The sequence below is a fragment of the Lycorma delicatula genome, chromosome 12 (genome assembly GCF_047948215.1).
Source record: "Lycorma delicatula isolate Av1 chromosome 12, ASM4794821v1, whole genome shotgun sequence".
NCBI lineage: Eukaryota > Metazoa > Arthropoda > Insecta > Hemiptera > Fulgoridae > Lycorma > Lycorma delicatula.
This window is the reverse complement of record NC_134466.1, coordinates 24,818,094-24,843,677: the sequence shown is the minus strand read 5'-3', so window position 1 is coordinate 24,843,677 and position 25,584 is coordinate 24,818,094. Positions and strand designations below refer to the sequence as shown.

Below are 25,584 nucleotides of genomic sequence, written 5' to 3'. Positions count from 1 at the left end.
CAGTAAGTACTTTTTATGTACTTGTTACTCAAACAGGTTGACGAGTAATGAAGCCATCAAAACCACTAAAAACAACATTCCTTCTAACTATTAACAATGTATCCAAAAAATTTTCAGCATGTATTTTTTCAGATAATAATGTAGGTCTACTATACAAAATATTTTGATATGACTATAATAGGGCTTATATTCTGGATGGTTTGTTACTTAAAGTATGACTCACAAACACAAAAGTAAATACACATGTATGGACATGAATGTTTGTGTAATCCTGAATGTAAACATTGTAGAAGGCTCAGTTACTGTTTTGATTTCAGTGTCATATCTTGTATTGTTGCTAGTGTTAATACTGTGGTTAAGTATTATTTAACCACTTATTTATAAATAGCAATGAACTTATTTATGCAATAAATTTTATTTTTAATTTTATTAATTTGAGAAACTTTTATTTTAGCTGTAGAAAAACTGGGATAAGACAAAGTGAGGTGCAATTGGTAGTTTTATAATTTATACTAACTGTATTGTTAATGTTAAGAACCCTTGCACTTTATAGAAATGGATTATGGAGTGTTCAATTGGCATTCACACTGAAACAATATGTCACAAATTGACTTACAACAGATCTTTAGTATTGCACAATATTCTAGAGTTTACTGAAGAGCAAATAACATTGATATCTTTAAGAAGTGGATGTACTGAAAAAAATATATGTGCTTTTCATAAAACAGATTATTTAGATAAATATTTTCATATCATATCTCTTTGACACTTTCAATAACCAAACCAAATTTAAAGTTAATTCCAGACAGAGCACTGTGTACAAAATGCTTAAACAAAATACAAAAATCACAAGACGATACAGAAAGCAAACCGGAATGTCAAGATATATTTGAGCCTCAATGTGTTATAATCAAGTCTGTGAATAAAGCTTGTTTAGCAGTTGGAATTTCCTCTCTTACAGTTCAAAAATTATCGAGTAGCACAAAGGAACCAATTTAAAACAATAGTAGAGTCAGTTCCCAGTAAATTAAACGATTCCTTTGATTTAAATATTTCTACAGAAGAAACCAGTTTAGTACCACAGAAGTATGCTGATTTAGGTAGGGAATATGAAAAATTAAACAATCATTATATAAAGGATAAATTGATAACAATTACATCAAAAAAAAGATAAAATTAATATTTTAAGTTTATTACCAAGCAGCTAGAACATACAAAAAATTCAAAATGAGTTTAGTGTTAGTATTTAGCCAGTTTCCAAACAATTAGTCAAAACAACTGGATATACACTGACTCATCTCTCTTTGGTAGCACTTTTAAAAGCTTTCTTTTTCTACATCTTATCCTTGCTGTCTATGTAAAAATGACTCCAATATAAAAAGAGTCAGTCAGTGAATCATTAATTTTTACAACAGGATAATTTTAAATATATTAAAAACAAATCTGGCTATGAAATCAAGCAGTTCACAAGACAAATGTACTCTGTTAACTGAAATGAGTCATTTCATAACAGATGTGTATTTAAGAAACAAAAAAAAATCACAATAACAGTTCAGCATTTGTTTCTATACTTTACAAAATTAAGTTCTGTAGACTATAATTATTGTAACTGAATCCTGTTGTCAATAAAATACTTTTTTTTAAATAAAAAAAAACAGCGTGATATAAGAATCATTTTTTATTCTAGGCCTAATAATACAACGGTAATGATCCGATACTTGTATCTGGAAACTTCAGACAAAAGACAGACACTACCACTATGACACAGAAATTCATGGCAGTTAAGATAGCAAATTAAAAAAAAGATAATACTGATTGTAGATTGGTGAAAAAGTGGTATATACAGTTTATCAGAAAAGGTACACGCTTAAGGATAAAAGAAGCGTTAAGAGGTATTATAGAAAAGATGAGAAAGGCAGAACTGGCTGATGGGAGATGTGACACAGGCTTAATGAATTTAAAGATGGAAGGAAAATCTTGGTTAAATATTTAAGAAAATGTTAATATCTTGAAAACCATGAGATATAACTTGCCAAAGAAAATAATAAACCTTGCTAAAGAGATGTAAGAGTGCAAGACATTCACCCAGGAAAGTTGACAGAGGTTTAGAGTAAATAAAGGTGTCATATTGCAGTGAGTACTTTCATTTTAAATATTTTTGATGGTAATTGATGATTTGCTGAGATAGGCGACTGATGATAAAAACAGTGGTGGGATTCATTCAAGAAAATTTACGATCTTGACTTTGCTCATTAGATATGTACACTACCACCTCATAATTTTGTTAATATGACACAGACAAAATAAATCAGTTTAGAAAAGGATTCCAGCTACCATATCATTAATTGAAGAAAAATCGTAAATCTTTATGTATAAATTTTGCACCAGGAGATTCTGTCATAGTTACCTGATTGAAAATGACAGGTCCCAATAAATTAGTACTCCACTGTTTTTATTAACTGCAAACACTTGTCATCCATTATCAAGAATTCAAGTTATTTAATGTTTGTGAATGTTGTAGACATTTTTTAATTGAATGATTATGCTTTGAGATTATGCAGATTGTATATTTAATTGGTGCATTAAAGGCGATTGATCTAGATATGAATAAGGGAAAATGTAATAATTACATTTTTCTTTGAAGAAGAGAATTATTCTCTTATTCACTCAACAAAAAAAAATCTACTTACCGTAGTTTTACAACTAATAACATCGTTCTAACTCATGTTGATAATGCAAGAGATTTTGGATTTATTTTTAAATTTTATTTCATTATTTATTTACAGATGTCTAGGCTTTAACATAAGGATGGGGTATACTTTTATAACATTCCCCCTTCTATACAAAATGTGATTGTCCAACATTGGTCTCAAATTTGCTTCAAACATGTTTACCATTGTACACTCTGACTTACCATATACTCAATGTTGGAGGCATTGCAAAGTCTCTTTTTCAAATGCAGTAGTCTTCACAATGAAAATTATACAACTGGCATCTTACCTTTTTCTTCATCTTATAATAAATATGATGAAGACAAGAGACCGTGGTAAAAACTGAATAATGAGTTAATAGAGCAATGCTAAAAGAAAAGAAGAAATTGCTTTTTGAGACCGCTCATATATAGAGAAATCAGAAAAAACAGGACAGTACAGACTAATGTGGTAAAATGTAAAAACAGTAACATGGGATAAGTATAGGAATGGTACACGCACTAAAAAAATCGCCAGTAAAAATGGTAGTGTTATAGGATGAGGAAAAGATATTTGAAAGGTGGAATAAGTGTACAGAGGAACAACACTACTCAAAAGTAAGCAAATGATCTTATAAAGGCTAAAATAAAATGAAAAAACCTTAAGTAGGACCAGCTAAACTACAATTGGAAGTTTTATCAACATCAAGAGAACTGATTAAGTCTTAAAGGAGGATTTCAACAGATTACAAAATAATGTAATCAGATTTACAACAGTGAAATGTAGTCAGATTTGTTTTAAAACAATCACGATTCCATTTCCCTAGAAGCATAACGTTAAGTTTTAATCTTCTTTTCAACATAAAGGAGTAAAAAAAAAAATGAAGTACATGATTATATAAAACGAAATAGATTTACAAGGAATAGAGGGATTACAGATGTGATTCGGCTAATCAAAACTATTAATAATAGGTATATAGAGAGAGATAAAGGAATAAGTATACAGTGTCAAATAGAAAAACTAATGTAAATAATTAAAAGATAAAAGAACACATATATAATCCAAATATACAATATTAATTATAGAATTGCACTGAATTGGAAATTGGTTATTAAAATAAAGGATGCTCAAATTGAGTTTAACCTAGAAAGAGAAATAAGCAAGGATGCTGCCTTTATTTAATATGTAGTTGAAGATATGGGTACTTACGTATTAACGCCACTGCAGCTACAGCTTTATTTAAAAACAAAGTAGTCAATCGGATTTCGGTGGAAAATGAACAGTCTCTTTATTAATTTTAATAAATGGTTATTTATATTTATTTATTTTATAAATATAATTTAACCAAACTTAGCCTACGCTCACTAACCTTGACTAATTAACACCGTAATTTTTTGAGTATTTATTTAACAAAGTAGCCAATCGAAATCCCATTGACTACTTTTTTTTAAATAAAGCTGTAGCTGCGGTGGCGTTAATACCTAAGTACCAAAATATGATAAAAAATGCTCTAGAAAATGAAAGAATAAATCTAGGAGAACGGAAAATAAACTGTAAAATGTTTACAATGATTATACAATTTCTTTTTTAAAATGAAGCAAATGACATTCATAATTATTAGAATACATTATTACAGAATAAAGTGAAAATGAATATTAAGAAAACAAAAATAATGAGTTTAGGAGAAAATAAGCCCATAAATATCTGATAAAAAAAATAACAGTTGAAGTAAAACAATACTGATATTTAATAAGATGTCAAAAAAAGATTGTAAAAGTGAAAATGAAATAACAACAAGCAAAGAAATAGTTATTATGTAGTGGGGTAGTTGATGCATATGAAGGAGGGACACTAGGGGAAAAAGGGAAACTATGAAATCAGAAAAAAAGGCTAAAATTACTTGAAATAACTGTAAGGAGGAGAGATTGGATATTAAATGAATAGATGGACTGAAAAATGAAGATGTAATAATAAGATTGTTTACAAGAATAGAAGTTTAATAAAAAAAAAATAAGAAAGCCAACTAACTGGCTGGGATACATTCTGAAAGGAGAAAAATTGGTTCAAACAGTGTTTTACATTCTTGGGTGTCTATAACCAGAATAAACAAAATAAGACTGATTTGAAAGGCCTTGAAGACCTCCTATGATTTCAACATAATTTTTTAATTGGAGATATTAACATAAATAGTAATGAAAGAATAAATAGTATTGGTAAACATTATCTAAAATTACTTCTTTCTTTCTTTTCCTGTTTAGCCTCCGATAACTACCGTTCAAATAATACTTCAGAGGCTGAATGAGGATGACATGTATGAGTGTAAATGAAGTGTAGTCTTGTAGTCTCAGGTCGCCCATTCCTGAAATGTGTGGTTAATTGAAACCCAATAACCAAAGAACACTGGTATCCATGATCTAGTATTCAAATCCGTGTAAAAATAGCTGGCTTTACTAGGACTTGAACACTAGAACTCTCGACTTCCAAATCAGATGATTTGGGAAGACGGCGTTCACCACTAGACCAACTTGGTGGGTTAACCTCTAAAATTACTTGGTATGAATGAGTACAACTCCTAATTTAATGTTGATAATAGAGGTACTGAGGATGATGTATTGATCATGTTTTCTATAAATCAATTTTATATAAACACAATGTTTCTAGTGCTATCATTCTGACACATGTTAATGATCAAAGGGTTTTTGCCATTTAAGGACAGAACTCAAAATAATTTGTAAAACATATTAAAGAGGTCCTGGATTAAGATAAATTAAGATCATATTTATATGAACATGACTGGAGGGAAATTCTTGATGATATTGATTTACATTTTAAAAACTTTTTTGATATTATATTACAGTATATTAATCAAATCAAAATCTGTTATTTATTTTACACCATGGATAAAGTTGGGCTGTGTATACCATTTCTCAAAGAGACGGGTTGTATATAAGATATGGCATAAAACATACAGCCACAAAATTAAGACTGAATACATTAAGTTTAAGAAAAAAATAGCACATGGTTTATGGCACTAGACAACATTTTAAAAACAAGAGGGAATTACCAGCAAAAAATCAGTGAATAATTTTAAAAAAACCAGTATACTTCTACGTAAAATATATGCAAATGTTGTACTGCAAAATATATTATATATATTGCAAAAATATATATTGTATATGCAAATGTTAAAAGTAAATTGCTAATATTTCTAATGAATATGGTTCTTGGACCTACTCTAGAATTTTTACTAATGTCCTACTTCGCATAATTTTTTAGGTAAAGCTACATCTTTTGCAGATGATACTGCTCTAATATATTCACAAGAATCTTGATAGTGATAAGACTGCAAACTACAATGCAAAGTGATCTGGATAATTTAGCTTGTAAATTGTATAATGTAAAGTAAGTAAATTAGTTCAAATGCTTTAAAAATCAAATATCTAATTTTTACTTTATCATCTGCTTCCTTATTAGTTCCATTAATAAACCATAATCAACTTAAGAAAAAAATAGTTGCGTGGATTATGACGGCTAAAAAAGAATATTTTAAAAATGAGGGAATTTACCTGCCTACAGATAGTGGAGAAATTATAAACCAGTATACTGGTATGTCTAAATTACAAATAAACTATCAAAAATATGTATAAATAGTAATGTTTTTGATGAACATGAGATGGTTAATATTTTTTTTATGAATACTTTGTTGGGAGTATCTAATGAAGTTATCAGTAGCACTGGTACTTTGAATGACAGAATTATCATGATCACTTTAATTCTCCCATTCCACTTAAATCCTTTGGCTATATACACATATAGTCTGTAAAATGGTAAATTTCCAGGTACCGATAAGATCTCTTCTGCTTGTGTTAAGGAAATTTGTGTTCAAGTAATCCCTACCTTATCTGCCTGCTATATAAATAATAGTCTTGCTATGGGTAAATTTCCTTCCACCCTGAAATCAGTAGAAACTGTTTCAGTTCATAAATCAGGATCTTTACATGTGGTTGGCAACTATTGGCCCATTTTACTACTTTCAGTTTTTTTTAAACTGCTAGAAAAAGCAATTAAAAAAGTTAGTTTTTTATCTAAAAATAAATTTTTTACTCATGTCAACTTGAGTTTCAGGAGGGCGAGTACTGAATTTCCAGTACATGTTTCTGTATTATTTCTTGATACTTATAAAGCATCTGGTACAGTTAGTCATCTAATTCACATTTATTTAAAATATATAGCACTGAAATGAGTTATAGAGTCTATAGCACTTATAGAGTTTTGCACGAAGTATAATTTAGTAATTGCCAACACCCAATTTAAAAATCATAATAGAAGAATATACACTTGGAAAAAGCCAGGCGATACTGCAAGGTATCAGATAGATTATATCATGGTTAAGCAAAGATTTAGAAATCAACTCGTTGACTGCAAAACTTACCCTGGAGCAGACATTGATAGCGACCATAATTTGGTGATAATGAAATGTAGATTGGGGTTTAAAAACCTGAAGAAAAGTTGTCAGATGAATCGGTGGAATTTAGAGAAGCTTGAGGAAGAGGAGGTAAAGAAGATTTTTGAGGAGGACATCGCAAGAGGTCTGAGTAAAAAAGATATGGTAGAAAATGTAGAAGAAGAATGGGAGAATGTTAAAAAGGAAATTCTTAAATCAGCAGAAGCAAACTTAGGCGGAATAAAGAGAACTGGTAGAAAACCTTGGGTTTCAGACGATATATTTCAGCTGATGGATGAACGTAGAAAATATAAGAATGCTAATGATGAAGAAAGTAAAAAGAACTATCGGCAATTAAGAAATGCTATAAATAGGAAATGCAAACTGGCGAAAGAAGAGTGGATTAAAGAAAAGTGTTCAGAAGTGGAAAGAGAAATGAACATTGGTAAAATTGACGGAGCATACAGGAAAGTTAAGGAAAATTTTGGGGTACATAAATTAAAATCTAATAATGTGTTAAACAAAGATGGTATACCAATATATAATACGAAAGGTAAAGTCGATAGATGGGTGGAATATATTGAAGAGTTATACGGAGGAAATGAATTAGAAAATGGTGTTATAGAGGAAGAAGAAGAAGTTGAGGAGGATGAAATGGGAGAAACAATACTGAGATCTGAATTTAAGAGAGCATTAAAAGATTTAAATGGCAGAAAGGCTCCTGGAATAGACGGAATACCTGTAGAATTACTGCGCAGTGCAGGTGAGGAAGCGATTGATAGATTATACAAACTGGTGTGTAATATTTATGAAAAAGGGGAATTTCCGTCAGACTTCAAAAAAAGTGTTATAGTTATGATACCAAAGAAAGCAGGGGCAGATAAATGTGAAGAATACAGAACAATTAGTTTAACTAGTCATGCATCAAAAATCTTAACTAGAATTTTATACAGAAGAATTGAGAGGAGAGTGGAAGAAGTGTTAGGAGAAGACCAATTTGGTTTCAGGAAAAGTATAGGGACAAGGGAAGCAATTTTAGGCCTCAGATTAATAGTAGAAGGAAGATTAAAGAAAAACAAACCAACATACTTGGCGTTTATAGACCTAGAAAAGGCTTTCGATAACGTAGATTGGAATAAAATGTTCAGCATTTTAAAAAAATTAGGGTTCAAATACAGAGATAGAAGAACAATTGCTAACATGTACAGGAACCAAACAGCAACAGTAACAATTGAAGAACATAAGAAAGAAGCCCTAATAAGAAAGGGAGTCCGACAAGGATGTTCCCTATCTCCGTTACTTTTTAATCTTTACATGGAACTAGCAGTTAATGATGTTAAAGAACAATTTAGATTCGGAGTAACAGTACAAGGTGAAAAGATAAAGATGCTACGATTTGCTGATGATATAGTAATTCTAGCCGAGAGTAAAAAGGATTTAGAAGAAACAATGAACGGCATAGATGAAGTCCTACGCAAGAACTATCTCATGAAAATAAACAAGAACAAAACAAAAGTAATGAAATGTAGTAGAAATAACAAAGATGGACCACTGAATGTGAAAATAGGAGGAGAAAAGATTATGGAGGTAGAAGAATTTTGTTATTTGGGAAGTAAAATTACTAAAGATGGACGAAGCAGGAGCGATATAAAATGCTGAATAGCACAAGCTAAACGAGCCTTCAGTAAGAAATATAATTTGTTTACATCAAAAATTAATTTAAATCTCAGGAAAAGATTTTTGAAAGTGTATGTTTGGAGTGTCGCTTTATATGGAAGTGAAACTTGGACAATCGGAGTATCTGAGAAGAAAAGATTAGAAGCTTTTGAAATGTGGTGCTATAGGAGAATGTTAAAAATCAGATGGGTGGATAAAGTGACAAATGAAGAGGTATTGCGGCAAATAGATGAAGAAAGAAGCATTTGGAAGAATATAGTTAAAAGAAGAGACAGACTTATAGGCCACATACTAAGGCATCCTGGAATAGTCGCTTTAATATTGGAAGGACAGGTAGAAGGGAAAAATTGTGTAGGCAGGCCACGTTTGGAGTATGTAAAACAAATTGTTGGGGATGTAGGATGTAGAGTGTATACTGAAATGAAACGACTAGCACTAGATAGGGAATCTTGGAGAGCTGCATCAAACCAGTCAAATGACTGAAGACAAAAAAAAAAAAAAAAGCACTGAAATTAGAGGTTTAACTTTAAAATGGTTATCTGGAACGCAGAAGTTAGTGCATAATTGAGGGTGATTGTGTAAGCAATAACCTTCAGGTGAATTGCATAATTCCCAGGTTCCAATTATTAAGAGAAGGCGAACGCCGAGATGTATATACTGCGGAAGTGAGGATACACCTGAGCACACCTTCTACGTATGTGAAAGGTGGGCTGAGGTGCGTCGCAGGTGTAGAACGGAAGGCCTGACGCCTGAAACGACGGTGGCCCATATGCTCCAGGGGGAGAGAGAATGGGAAGAAGTAAGGAGGATGGTGGCTAGCATCCTGAAGACCAAGGAAGAGGCAGGAAGAGAATGGGATGTAGCCTAGGAGCCGGGTATACACAATGTCCCTTGGTTTGACGATAGGATCTGTGTTAATTTTTAGGATATCATTGTTTCTATCTTTGTTGTATGCTAAGTATATCTGAATCAGTTATACTTGATGGTCATCATGTTTCACCTGAATTTTGTAAATGTAAATGTCTTTGTTTTTGCTGCTCGCAAGGGTAACACATGTCGCCTATACCATGAAGTTATTGCACAGCGAGAGAGTGCATCAACACTTGGTGCTTCAGAAGAACTTTGAACCTAATGTTATTACACTGTGCTTAGATACCTGGGTCCCTCCAGGGCATAAGGGCAACCAGTCTTAGGGAATTGCTTGTTAGTTTGTTTCTCTGTTTCTTTCTTTTTTTGCTTTGTCATCGTGTTGCATATGCTGATGAATTAGTTTTAGTTTTAAGAGTTGCTTTTTTGTCCCATATTACTCAGACTACCTGTTGGTCACGGAAGAAGTGTGGGATCAATTGTACTGATTATCTGCAATGGCTATTGCACTGGAGATTTCAATGACTGGAAAAGTTGACATTACTTATTTAATCGACTTTTATGCCCTTGTCAAGAGAAGTTTCTCATAGGATATAAGCTTTAACTAGTTTTAGGGATTTATTGTTTTCACTGGCATTTATGTAGCTGTTTTATTCTGGCTGCTTGTGTGTGTCCTTCTTGTCACTCAGCCAAGATGTTATTGATAAGTGCTACTGTCAGCCAACACCTGGTTTGCCAGAAGAATGGGACTTACCGATACAACACTGTGTTTTCTAATCTTAAGGATAACAGTTTAGGGAGTTTCGTTCTCTTTTTTGCCAGTTGCCCATGTGGATGTTTTTGATTTAGCTTTAAGGTTTTTCAGTCTTGTTTCCACTTACATCATGATGTACTTTGGAGCACGACTACACAGCAGTACCTGCAGCATCAGCAATGCCTATTGCTGGGAGATCTCAAACTGATGTTAAAAGAAAATCGTGTTATATTAATGCGTGTTTCAATTATTAATCGTGTTTAAATAACGTCATGTGAGGGGCTCCCGGTAGCGGCACTGACAGTTACCGTTGCCGAGGGCGTTGGGTGTGCCAAAGGACAAGAACAAAGACAAGGAGGGGGCGAATCGTGATCGCCGTGTAGGGCCGTTAAAGCAGCTCGGATGCAGAGGTCACTCTGGCTCCTGCATTAGGTTTAAAGTTTGACTACCAGTTTCAAATTAATGAAACTCTTTCTTCCAAAATGCCTTATGTAGCTAATTACTGCCTCATTACTATTTATTATTGTTTAACTTTAATTAGTAAGCTATAAATAAACAATATAGACAAAGAATTAAATCATATCAGTCACATATTATGACACATCTAATACTGAAGAGTAAGCCTTCATGGACAAAATTAATCATGTCTGTGCAGGTCAAAACATGTAGCTGAATGTGTTGTTTGTATTAAGCACTGGATTTAGGAATGAATTAATCTGGTTCAGTCTTATTGATGTCTTAACTTTGTTAACAGTGCACTGTCATGCCTCAAAATTGTCTAAATGATGTGAATGCCTTTTGTTATGTATGTAGTGAGTTTACCATAAAATCAAATATAAAAAATATTACATCTTTAATTAAAAAAGCATATCGTTTGTACCTTCAGTGTAAAATTGGTGATCAGGGTAAGATGCGGGGTCCTCATACAGTATGCACTAATTATTCTGTGTGATTAAGAGAGATCTAATTGTTTTGAGAGATCTTGTATGTTTTTATTGGTATTATTAACAACTGCTTTGTTTGCGTTAACTTTTAACAGATATTATTTGAAATTGAATTGCAATTCAAGCTGTGTTGCAACAATGTCTTCAACACAGCAGTTATTTCATATTTTAAATCTTAGATTGATGTAAACATCTCTTTTACTTTACCTTTTCATTGGTCATTGCTCTGTAACCCATAAAATGAATGATAATTTAAATTTTAATAAATTATTTAGCATAGTAGTATATAAATGATAGCAAATCATTTGCTATCAAATCAAATAAATTTCATTACTAGATCAGGATTACACTTGTTTAGATCCATTCCTAACCTTAACGGTCTGTATAATTAATTGTTGAACTTATAATAAATTGTTAATTTCCAAAGAATGTTTTTTTCTGTATTGTTATCTAAAATATGCAGACCTATATTGATACTTGTCACTCATTCATAAATATTTGTTAATCAAAACTTGTGCTTTATATAACTTTTAAAGCAGATGAAAAATTTCTTTAATGTTTCTATCGCTCTTCATAATCAATTGAAAATTATGTGAATTGAAATAAAATGGTAAATTCAATAAAAGCCTTACATTGTAAATATATAAGGACTCAAAAATAATATTTCATCATAAAAAGGTATTTGTAAATTTGGTTCTCAATAGCAAAATCTAATTTTTATTTATTCTTATAAGACATTTAAAATCTCCATAATAATTTATCTCTTAATATTTTTAGATATCTTCTCTATAAATAATTTTTTCTACCTTGAACAAAATGTTTAAATTCTAAACTATTCTCTACTTAAACTTTGTTTGAATCGTGTTTTTTAATTCTGAAGTAGATGTAGGAATATATGGAATATTTGACGGGAATAAATTTGAAGAAAACTTGTTTGCAAATAATATCTGAGGACCTTGTATTAGGTCCATTCTCAATACACTTTATTTCATTTTGATGTGGGGTCATGCAAGAAAGCCTGTCTCAGTAAGTTACTATTAGTTTGTTTTAAGTTGCTGTACTTATAACATTTCCTCCTGTCTTTTTACAATGTCTGAAATGACAATTACAAAGGCATAGATTACTACTGTAGAAAGAACAGTTAATTAAAAATATAGTAGGGGGTATACCAAAATGAAACGACTAGCACTAGATAGGGAATCGGAGAGCTGCATCAAACCAGTCAAAAAGTACCTCTTGTATACAAATTGTTTTGGATAATAATAAAGATAAATTTAAATATGAATTGTTGCAAACCCAATTCCAATGATTAATAATATCTGAATCTCCAATATCATTTCTCTGGTATTAATTATGAATTTAAGTATTGAATTGTAGAACCTTCAATAACCGTGTTTGAGGAGCAAAATATGTTTTGAATAACTAACCGCTTCGGTGTAATATCTCAGTTAGGTGTAATTAACCTACATATTAACTTTTCCGGTTCATATTTTGTTGTCAATAAAAGACATTGTCCAGTTGATGATTAAGTATTAATTTTAATAAGTTTAATTTTATTAATTTTAATAAGTAATGATTATTACATGTTAACATTTAAATAATTTTACATTATTGATAAAAAAGATACATGTTAATGCGTGTTTATGTTGACAGTAAGAGCTCTAAATTTAGGCTGAACAGTACCTTAATAAAAATGAATTACTAATATTAATTACTGATATGATAGGCTAGCTGAATATTTACTTTTATAAAAGAGTAAGAAGAATGAAACAGTTTATTTATTTATAGATTTATAAGAAATATTAAGTAAATGTCAGCTGTTGATTTGAAATTTGTAACAATTTAATACTTTATCAAGTAGAAGAAATAACTAACTAATAAAGAAGAATTGATACTTGAGTCTGAACACCTATAAACTATAGCAACTAGGATTTCTTTAAATGTTTGGTTAATGGTGCAAGAGAAGATGTCTAATGATCCTAATAACAAACAGTAATAGATTAGGAAAAATGTACCACAGCCTCGATTAACGTAAAACTTATAACCAGGATAACGAAAAATTTATAAGTCATTTCATTTCTGTTTGTTTATTTTTGGGGTATTATTTTGCCGGTATTAGAATTAGAAAACAATGTTAGAAATGTTTGGCTATACGAATTAGTTAATTTATTTTGTATAAATAAGAGTGCAAATTGTATTATAAAATTTATTACGTGATAAGTATGGGTACAATAGGTAAACTATAGTTACAAAAATAATGATACTTATTTTATGCTATATTAAAATAATATAAAATTACTTACCGCAGTCACCGAACTGTGTATGTAATCAACCCGTGATGGCCGCTGGATTCCAAACTGCACATATGTAGTATCTTTGTCGCTCCCCACCACTGCAATTACCGTCGCTCCACAACTAATTTCTCAACTGCCACAGCTAAATAATTATGAAAGTAACAACACCATCTAAAATTTCCTACACTGTAGTTTCATTTCTCATAATAACGATCGACCGACCGACACAGACAGTTTAATATTAAACCTTCCTTTGTTATTGAAAGTAAACACATTCGCATAAGAAATTTTACTATGTTGCATTCTTTTTTCAAAAATGTTACCTCGCAGCTTACGGGAATGCATCGATTAACAAAAAAAATTTAACGTTACGTATTGGTGAAATAAAACAAAAATACTAAATGACAATCGGAATTGCCTTAATCTACATCCGGTTGGCTCCATTCAAATTTAAAAAAGGAAATATTAAATATTTTAATTACATTTAACACGACCTGCTTCCAGAACCGTGTAGGATAACAAATGTCGAGACTTAACACAACTTCATTTATCTTCAATAAGAGTCTGAAATACTCCTTACTTGCGCATGCGTTCCCCCGCTGATTTGAATCTGAATTAATTCTGAATTTTGTTACAAGAAAATCTCTGGTAACTCGAGTACTTAAAACAAGTAATAATTTATACGTACATTTTACGGATAAATGAAACATGTAAGTCCGGGAGAGCCGATGGATAAGATCAGTGATTATTTTACAAACTATATTATAAAACTTTAAAAATTAAAATAAACAAAAAAGTTATTTAAGATTTGTTAAAGTTCTCGTAGATTTGTCATCGCTTTTAAGTCGCAAAATATTTGAGATATGGAGGTCCGAATAATCGACGTTTTAATAAACAGTTATCTCAGATTATATTTAATTTGAATCATAATTAATCTCTGAATCATCTACAAGAAAATCTCTTAAATAATTCGAATACTTCAAGAAGTATTCGAATTTAAATTATAAATTTAAAAAATCGCATGAAAACCACCTTTCATTCATTTACATAAGGTGAACTGACATATGCGAATTTCGCTCGCGCTAGTATGTCGAGAACGGTTGGACCTAGACACATGAAACTGCCGGCTATCGTTCCAGGAAGTTGGAAAACACACTTTCGAGTAAGCCTTTCAAAATTTCGTTAAAAATCGTCTGTGTGGACCATTTTTGAGATACGCCCTTTTTTTAGAAATCATTATTTAATATAAGATATACCCTTTCTTATGTATAATATATATAAGATAACGTCATTAGCTATCATAAAAAAAAATCAATTTACAACCTTTATCACCTATCATACCGATTTCGCTGAAAGTAATGATGCCCGATTTTTTTTTTCAAAACATCGTTATCAATTTAAAAGTGATCAGAACTTTTAACTGATGATTTTGAAGTTTAAACTGACATTATAGACATATATTACACTGTCGTTGAAAGTAATGATGACCAAACATCATAATAAATTTTACACTGTAAAACAGTGGTTCGTACAATTTTAATGAGTCTGATTAGGATTCGAATATGATATCCTAGGATTAATAACCCAAGCTACACTACACTACACACAAAAAAAAATTTATCTGGACAAAAAATATTTTTAAAAAAGATTCGAAACTTCAGTCATCGTATTTAATCACTTTTAATACAAGAGATTCAATTTATTAAAAGTAAAAATAACCTAACATTATAAAAAAAAAAGATGGCTTCTGAACAATAGAAGGGAGGAAAAATATTACTACTGCGGCTAGTTTGTACGTATGGTGACTGAGAGAGGGGGGAGAGAGCAGAGAATGCAGAGAGTGTGAATGCATTTGACTCTCACGTTCTCTCCCTGGTTCGCGTCGAAATTCATCATAACAACTATGTAGATCAAAATGTATGTTACGTTGATGAAAAATTATAATTGATTATAATATTATTAGCTGTTTCCATTATATTCAGCGATGTAAAATAAATCAAAAAATCTTACATAATAATATTATCTAACATTTTCTTTCTGATATTAATCTTTTAAAAGTGATTAATATATTAAAAGTGTTATTAAAGATTAACGTTGTCATACAGTAAATAAAGTTATTTCTTCACGATTTGTAGTTGTTTTTAAAACCGTTATCAAATTTTGTTTATTTGATTATTTGTATTTAGAGAATTCAGTATATTTAAATATATTTTACGTGAATCTGACAACCGTATAGAAAATAATTCTACGTGTAAATGAGGTAAGTTCTTTCAAATTATAATATTTTGTAATAAGAAATTAGTACACAATTAAATAATGTGATTATATTGGTTAACATATTGGAGGAATTTGGGAGTTTAATGAACTAAACATTTTATTTTGGCAAAAATGATCTTTTTTAGGTTAGCCAAATATATTTTTAATCTTGTTATTTTAATTAAAATTAAGTACAGATTACTTTATAAAAATATGTAACTAAAATAATTTGCTTTCAAGTAAGTACCGATACACTATAAGAGGGGTTTTGCTGAATCTTTTGTAGACTAAACGTTTTATTTACGTATTATTTCTATTTAAATGTGCACTACTTATTAATTATTTCGGGTTTCAATATTCTATTGAAGTTCTGTTTTTTGTTTTAAAAATTTAGATTTCTGTTTAACAACAAAACCGTTTGCCTGTGTCTACATTTGGTAATTAATAAATTAGCTATCTATTTTAGAAAGATAAATTGCCTTTGTTATTCATATGAAATACTTTACAAATATTTTCTCACTTTTCTTGAAATTTACATTGATATGTTCTGTAGATCAAAACGGTCGGTTTTTATGTTACATGGTCAGATTTATTATTAATTTTTTTTCGACAAAAATTTAGCCAAAATGTTTGTTCTAATTTCTTTTTCATTTTTTTTTACTTTTTTTTATTAAAAAATGTATGTATTTTTTTTTTACATATTTTATTTGTTCTATCTAATACATAATTATTAAAACATAAGAATTTTAATTAAAATACGTATATATTTAATTTTTAAGTGGTCACCTATGTTTCGTTTTTTAATTATATAGTTAATATAGAATGTAAAGTATTACGTTTTTGTATTATATTTTAAAAAGTAGTATTGAATAATTTGTTTAAAACCCCTCTCTCGGTCGGTCACTCTCTCTCACACTCTCTCTTTTTCATTCTTTCTTTCTTTCTCTCTCTCTGTGTGTGTCCTAATCCTTTATAAACATCAAATTATTGTTGATTTTTGTTTGATTGTTTTTGCTTGTATTTTTGTGTGAGTTTCGTTTTTTTAACGAATTAGTACAGTCAATTTGTATTTTTATTTGAAAATCCTTACCTACCGATTGATGTTTTTTCCATATGTTAGGGGTGATGAGGGAAGCTTAACTCCAGATTTTAATGTTATTCAAATGTTATTTTTTAATCGTTAACAAATGTGCCTAAATAAAATATGACCTTAATTAGGCGAATCTAATTAATTAGTTAGCGAATAATGTTTGTCACTGGATGTAATTCTGAAGGTAAGACGTAATAAAAAAGTTACTACGGGGGAATTTTAACTCGTTTTATTTCTATCGCGATTTTTCCGTTTTTCAAAATTTCATTGCTCATAATTAAAAGGCGAGAGCGTTGATCGACAGATGGTTTTGTCGATTGAAGGCCACGTTTGGAATATGTAAAACAAATTGTTAGGGATGTAGGATGTAGGGGGTATACCGAAATGAAACGACTAGCACTAGATAGGGAATCTTGGAGAGCTTCATCAAACCAGTCAAATGACTGAAGACAAAAAAAAACGGTAGCATAAAATTATATTCATTTTCTATTGTAAACTATCGAATAGATTACCAGTTATTTATAACCATTAGTCGCTTCTGTGTCTCCTTTAAAGCAAAGTCTTTTGATCTGTTGCGCTATCTCTCTCTCTCTCTCTCTCTCTCTCTCTCTCTCTCTCTCTCTCTCTCTCTCTGTGTGTGTGTGTGTGTGTGTGTATATATATATATATATATATATATATATGTTTGTGTGTGTTGTGTGTGTGTGTGTGTGAGAGGGATAAAAACAAAAAAAGAAAGGCTGATGTAGTATAGTTGGTAATTCTATTTTTATAAGTACATAAAAAACATGTCTGATGATATGGTCAAGAATAAAGTTAAACTCTGTGTTGTTTTGATGGTAATATTTAAAACAAAAAATGCTGTTTAGTCAATTTTCAAGGACAAAAATGAGTACGTGCTACATGAAATAAGATACACACACTATAGCTTATAATAAAAAAAAAAAAACATACTGAAACGAGTGAGGGAGTAAAATGAGAAAAGAATAAGCGGGGTATAGAAAGACGTGACTAAACTGGACACACGTTTAATCTTTTTAACTGTTTTACAGTAGCAATTGTTCAGCTTTGCGATGAAGAAATAAATCAACACTTGTTTTATATTATTTTAAAAGTTAGTTTACCCCTAGTACACGTATACATATAAATTATTTTTTATATTTCAAGCACAAATAACAATTGTGGTTTTATTGTAAGGGAAAATATTATTTTCTACTAAATAGTTGTATTTAAAAATAACATAATTGTGTTTCTATTTTAGTTCAGTTTAATCAAGAGCAATTCAGAAATAATATTATTTTTAAATAATCATACTAATATTTGGTAAAACTCATCACATTTACAATACGGTAAGCGTTTAATTAAATTGTTTACTTTTACGTATTTTTAACTGATAATTATTTTAAACAAACATAATCTATACTTCTAATCGTTTTTTTTTTAAAGTAGGATTATCGCTTCGCTGATATTTATGGTAGAGTAGTAAAAACTCAGCCTTTCACCTAGAAGATCCAGGATTGAAAATCATTTAGGCATAGTATTTATTTTACAAACTACAAATTTCCTTCCCATATTCCCACACACAAACTTCTAACTAACGTAATGATTTAATTATCTTAAAAGAAAAAGGTGTCTGTTATAACAAGAACTTTCGTAATCGTTTTATTAGGTTATTAAATTGCCTGAGTGTTTTAATTATATGATAATTAAACTGTAATACGTAGATAATCCACCTTAAAAAATATTTATAAACTTTAGTATTTCTTTTACTTACAGTTGTAATTTATATTTTTATTTTCTCAGAGAATATAAATTTATCCAATATTAAACTTACAATAGATTAAAATTTATTGTTAACCTACGTGAAAGTTACAAACATGATTTTTACGAAACATATGTAGTTAAATAATATTAATAAATAAAATAATAAACTTAAATATTATCTTACCTAAAAACTGTACAATTACAATAAAAATAGATTATCAGTAAATCAAGTAAATATTTACGCACGGATTTAACTTCCTCTTTCAACAGAAATCAGTAGTTGACTGCTAAAACCATACTAAGCTAATTTGAATTTTTCGAATTTCTTCACTGCAAATGTTTTAATAAAATGATTTTATGAATTATTTATTCTAAGGTATTTAATTTAAATTAAAAAAAAAAAAAGAAAATAATTTATAACCAAATTAATTTTATATTTACCAATTTTCATTATATTAATTGATGAAATAATAATATCTTTTCCATCTTAGAGAACATAAAATATAGCGAGTAAACTCTTAATATCGTCGACCAGTCAAAAACAAAGAAAAGTAATAAAGTTGTTTGTAAAACTTCTAATGTCGTGCCAATTAAGAGACATTTCTCAGTCTCATCAAAATCGGTTACTATTATGCATATCGTTTGTATGGTAACTGAAGAATTTTCTAGAAAGGAAATCCACACAGTTTAGGACATTATTTTAAATTTATGAACATTTGATTTAATTTATTGTATACAACTTTTTTTTTTTAATACATCGGTTTAAAATTAAACATTTCTTTTTTTTCATTTATCGTTTAATGAAAACTAAATTAAAATTTCAACATGATTTTTAAAAGTACCTTGCTACAATTTATATGATGCACTTTTTTTTAGATGAAATCTCGTGTTTTAATAATATTTTTCAATTTAAAATCTATTCTAGTTATTTAATAATCTTCCAGTTTACAATTTTTTTTTATTCAAAATAAGAAGGGTGTTTTAATTTTTTTTTTCTTTGATGTTGATACATCAATATCGCGAAATTTTTATAAAATTAATTCATCAGTTTTATAAATGAACTAAAATAATTTTATAAAGGTAAAATTTATAAAATGACTTTAATGTTTTAAATAATTATATAGGAATGCCTAATTTTTATATAAAATCTAGATACATTATTTGTATAAATAGTAAATATAATTTATATGTATTTGTTCTTTGTTGCGCTTCGCTACCATTAGTGGCCTACTGAAAATAAGTACAAATTTCTTAGTACAATGAACATCTCACAGGAACTATCTTAATTTTACTGTTTTATGTATTGAATACTTTAATAATTATTATTACTGAAACAGGAAATGTATTTTAGAAACTGTATTAAAAGAGAAATCTATATTTTCTTTTGAATTTTTTTTTTTTGTCTTCATCATTTGACTGCTTTGATGCAGTTCTCCAAGATTCCCTATCTAGTGCTAGTCGTTTCATTTCGGTATACCCTCTACATCCTACATCCCTAACAATTTGTTTTATATATTCCAAACGTGGCCTGCCTACACAATTTTTTCCTTCTACCTGTCCTTCCAATATTAAAGCGACTATTCCAGGATGCCTTAGTATGTGGCCTATAAATCTGTCTCTTCTTTGAACTATATTTTTCCAAACGCTTCTTTCTTCATCTATTTGCCGCAATACCTCTTCATATGTCACTTTATCCACCCGTCTGATTTTTAACATTCTCCTATAGCACCGCATTTCAAAAGCTTCTAATCTTTTCTTCTCAGATACTCTGATCGTCCAAGTTTCACTTCCATATAAAGCGACGCTCCAAACATATACTTTCAAAAATCTTTTCCTGACATTTAAATTAATTTTTGATGTAAACAAATTATATTTCTTACTGAAGGCTCGTTTAGCTTGTGCTATTCGGCATTTTATATCGCTCCTGCTTCGTCCATCTTTAGTAATTCTACTTCCCAAATAACAAAATTCTTCTACCTCCATAATCTTTTCTCCTCCTATTTTCACATTCAGCGGTCCATCTTTGTTATTTCTACTACATTTCATTACTTTCGTTTTGTTCTTGTTTATTTTCATGCGATAGTTCTTGCGTTGGACTTCATCTATGCCGTTCATTGTTTCTTCTAAATCCTTTTTACTCTCGGCTAGAATTACTATATCGTCAGCAAATCGTAGCATCTTTATCTTTTCACCTTGTACTGTTACTGTTACTTAAAAAAAAAAATTATTTAATTATTTTGTTAGATCTTCACTAAAAATCACATCCTATAGAAGTTTATACTTTTTATCTTCTATCTTTGTTCTGTTTATTATTAAAAAAAGCTTAAGTTGACGATCCTGGGTTCGACTCTCATAACATAATCACATTTCAAAACACAATCGCATTTTTAATATTTATAAAATACTTAGTTTAGAATCAATTTGGTCTCCATACATTTAAATTTATTTATAAAACCATTAAAAAAACAAAAAAAAAACTTATATACTGGAGAGATGAGGTTTGATATTATCGGCTTCGACACCAATTTACATATGCTTATACGTGTATTTAAAATATAAAATAAATAAATAAAAATGATAAAAAAATAAAAAGTAGAATAAAAATCTCGGAGGGTGTGAAAAAGAAATAAACCGAATGGCTTTACTTTAGACAGTATTACACATTTGTAAATTATTATTATTGTTAAACGTGCTTTATGCAGCCGCGCGTTCGAGACGGCAGTTGTGTAGTTTAACCTTGAAACAGTTGTACGTCTCATAGCAACTGGAGTAGTAGACAGCGCGTCGGCGAGCAGTTTTGTCTACGATAGCGCAGTATAATTTGTAAAATTATCTCTCAACAAATAAAACGAATATTTATAACCATTTCTTTTTTTTTTTTTTTAATTTATTTGAATCGTATTGACAACATACAAAGTATATATATATTTGTTCCTTTCCTCGGGCCATCCGTTATGTATTTGCTTCACAAGATGAGATGAAATGATAATTTTGTAGCGTGTAAAAATGCCATGCCTAACCGAGATTCGAACCCGGGACCTCCGGACAAAAGGCTAAGACACTATCACTCGCGCCACGGAGGCCGACAAACGTCAGTTACTATTCACCCAATTTTATTTAGGTTATGATTTTTAATTTTTCATGTTATGAATTTTGATAATAATGTAAGATAACGTAACCGGAAATCGAACCCAGAATTCTTTACTATACAAAAAGAACGTTAATTCAGATGCAACGTCACTCTGACTGGTTTAACAATACATACGAGTAAGTTAATAAAACATTGTGTGTGTGTGTGTGTGTGAGCGCGCGCGCCCTCCATTATTCTTTAATTACGCAACAGACTTAAAACTTGAAATTTTTTGTACATCACGAATTCATTCTTTTGATTTCATTGACCCAAAAAATGTACGGGAAGAGTATTTTTTTACAAAAAATTTACTGCATTAGAAATTAAATCAATTGTCACGCTTCACTAACAGTCAACACATAATACGTATTAAAATGGTAACAGGATACAATTTTCTTGTTTTTTTTTTTTTTTTTTTTTTATTACTACCGTTCTGGTTGACAAAACAATGTACACTTCATTTTACTTTATCAGATTAAATGTATCACAAAATTGATTTATATTCAAAAGGTTCTGGATCCGAATCCCGTTAATTTTTTACGTACGAAAATATTTATCTACCTCACTGTCATAATTAAAAAAAAAAAAATTGATGTGGGACACCACATGACTTCCTTGTATGCCTATTAAATTACATATACACATTTTTTGCTTCATTTGGTATAAACTTATTTCATTTGAAAGTGAAATACGATCCTCTAATTCTTTAATAAAGAATTTTTTGATTTTTTTTTTCATATTATTGAATTATTATTTATTGTAATTTTTTTACAGTCAGTAAAATGATAATATAATGATTCGTTATTAAATTAAGAAAAAAAATTATAAAAATTTTACCATAAGTAATAAATAATTTTTTTTATTCATTTCCTTACTGGTTAGGTTGTTGGAAGATTTATTCTATGAAAATGAATTGAATAAGATATAAGACAAATGCAACGCAGCGATTTATCTGATACCCAACTGTGGCGAGTACACAGGCAAGGCGGGAAAAAAATCAGTTTAAATGGCAACATAGCTCTGTCATAGCATCAGTAAATGTTAGAACTGTGTTTTATGAATACAACTCCCTATTAACAATATTAATGTCTGTACGTTAACGGAAGCGAACGGGTGTCTTACATAATTTTGAAGTAATTTTCAGTTTAAGTAAACCTTATTATCTCTTTATAAATAATATATTAATTAAATTATTTATTTATTTGTATAATCACACACGCGCGCACAATTTTAATTATATATATTGAAATGTATTACTCTGTATAAATTTATTTTTTTCTCATTCAAATTTGTTATAGCAAAACCTTTGTAATTACAAAAATAAAAACTGATAGAATGTTCTAAATTTTTTTGTATAAACTTCGTTAAAATTTTATTGGTAGCTCCGTTCCTTTATATATATATAATTTAAATAAAAACTACTACCAAAGCCGATAAATTTGAAAAATATATTTATACAAATTTATTAAAATGTTATATCTTGCTTCCTTTCCAAGCAAAAATTAGTTGATTTTTTGTGTTATTCCTAAGTATATATTGATTTATAAATAATTAACGACACGAACTGATATCGGTGAACAAATGGTAAATTATCTGCGAGTTGCACCCAGGAGCCTCAGTAATCAGTATATTTTTAATAACGATACCGATACGAATTTTTTTCTTGCTAGTATGCTTCACTCTCGTTACCAGACTTAAAACATGTAAAATTACATGTTTAAAAACCTTTTGTAACATACTTTTATTTTCAAACGGTTTTTTTTAAACACAAGAGTCAACACTATAATTTATTTATTAATCTATCGTATTTTTGCGTTTTAAATTTTGATTAATGATTAAATATTTTCATCAAAATAAGTACAGCGTACTGTGAAAATAATATTTGCGGAACAGTCGATTATCCGGTTCTTCATACCTAATTATTTTCTAATGCAATTAGAAGAATTATATATATATTTTCTATTCAAGTATTTTACAAAAATAATTATTTTTTAAGTGTCATTACCTGATATAATCGTAGTACTTAGTAATTTAATATATTATTGCATATTCCTCTTCAGTGATTTTAAGCTTTCTATCTATCATTGAGGATATTTTTTCATACTTATCACATGAAACTTTATATATTTTCAAATACGGCTATAAAGAGTTCCTAGGCTGTAAAATCATTACTTAATACCATTCACAGGTAGCAGTTAACAGCTTGGAAAGCAACATAGTATACCTGATTACTTTTTTATAGTCATAATTTATTTTTCTCAGAAAACCATTAAACTTCATTTAAGATAATGCAATTCTAATTGAAAATAAAAATCTGAAGCAAAATTATAGCATTTTTTGTGAAAAAGTTATTTATTAGATTTAAAAAATACATTTTTAAATAAATTGTATTGAAAATAGATTAAAAGTATTATAATGTAAAAAACTATTAATTCTAAAATTAAAACTAATGAATGCAGATAAATATGGAAGTAATAATAAAAAAAACCTAACATTAAAAAAATAAAGAGGTTGCTTCTGAACAATATGGAGTGGAAGAAAACAAATTTATTTCCTTTGATAACTTTGTACGTAGTGGCGATTGTCGGAGGAAGTGTGTACAGAGAGTGAAACAATATAGCTTAATTGCTGTGTGTGTGTGTGTGTGTGTGCGCGCGCGCGCGCGCATCACTCTCATTCTTGTTCGTCAAAACAATTCTTGTCAGTTCGTCAAAACAACTGCTTATGTCAAAATGTGTGTTACGTTGATGAAAAATTACACTTGTTTATAATATTATTAGCTGCTTCCATTATATAAAACAATGTTGTGAAAATAAACAAAATTTACAAAGTATATTAGCTAATACTGTATTTTTTGTTTTGATAACTTATTAATTTAATATAAGTGTTATTAATGAATAACATTGTCATAGTTAGTAAATATGTATTTCTTTACCATCTATAGTGACGTTTTTAAAACGGCATGAAATTTTGTTTACTTGAATGTTTGTAATTAGCCTATTCAGTATATTAGCAGTATTTTATATGAATCTAATATAAACAACCGTTCAGAGAAGAATTTTACATGTAAAGTAGGTAAGTTCTTTCAGTAATAATATTTAATATTAAGAAAAATAGTATACAATTAAATAACGTGATTTGCATGTATGTTAATATTAATTACAATGTTTATCGGAATACTTAAGAATTATCGGAATTGAATGAACTAAATGCACACTTTGTAAGGTTTTAAAAAATTATTATTTTTAGCTTAAACAAATATATTTTAATTTAAATTAAATAAAATTTATATAGATTACTTAATAAAAATATATAATAAAAATAATTTGCTTTCAAGTAAGTACCGATATACTGTTCTGATTTTGTTTTAAAAAAACGTAGGTTTCTATTAATAACAAAATCTTTTGCCTGTGTCTGCATTTGGTGATTAATAAATTAGCTACCTATTTTAGAAATTGCCTTTATAGTTCAGTATGAAATGCTTTACAAATATTTTCTCACTTTTTTCAAACTTACATTGATGGTATAAGAATTGTCGGCTTTATGTTAGCCGGTCAGATTTATTATTAACTCTTTTATTCAACAAAAATTTAGCCAAAAGTTTTGTTCAGATTCTTTTTTCATTTTTATTTTTTATTAACAATTCTACAACATAATAAATGAAAGCAACTTTT

The 25,584-nt window shown here is 29.3% G+C and overlaps 2 protein-coding genes across 11 annotated transcripts in view; one reads left to right on the top strand and one right to left on the bottom strand.

The window, feature by feature from the left end:
- The window catches only part of LOC142333277 (uncharacterized), a 54,463-nt gene extending 40,398 nt beyond the window's left edge, over positions 1 to 14,065 (bottom strand). The window contains exon 1 of the mRNA XM_075380288.1: positions 13,680 to 14,065. The gene's annotated coding sequence lies outside the window, so the exon portion shown is untranslated. The remainder of the gene's footprint in view (positions 1 to 13,679) is intronic.
- A 1,703-nt stretch (positions 14,066 to 15,768) lies between these two features.
- Positions 15,769 to 25,584, top strand: part of LOC142333031 (uncharacterized) — a 45,444-nt gene continuing 35,628 nt past the window's right edge. For 3 of the 10 annotated variants that reach the window (XM_075379811.1, XM_075379810.1, XM_075379820.1), the window contains exon 1: positions 15,769 to 15,930. In XM_075379811.1, the coding sequence (XP_075235926.1) occupies positions 15,926 to 15,930 (5 nt within the window). In that variant the 5' untranslated portion in view covers positions 15,769 to 15,925. Of the gene's footprint in view, positions 15,931 to 18,277; positions 18,366 to 24,612; positions 24,986 to 25,584 lie in introns of those variants that run through there. The other 7 variants (XM_075379814.1, XM_075379816.1, XM_075379819.1 and 4 more) reach the window with 5 other exon arrangements.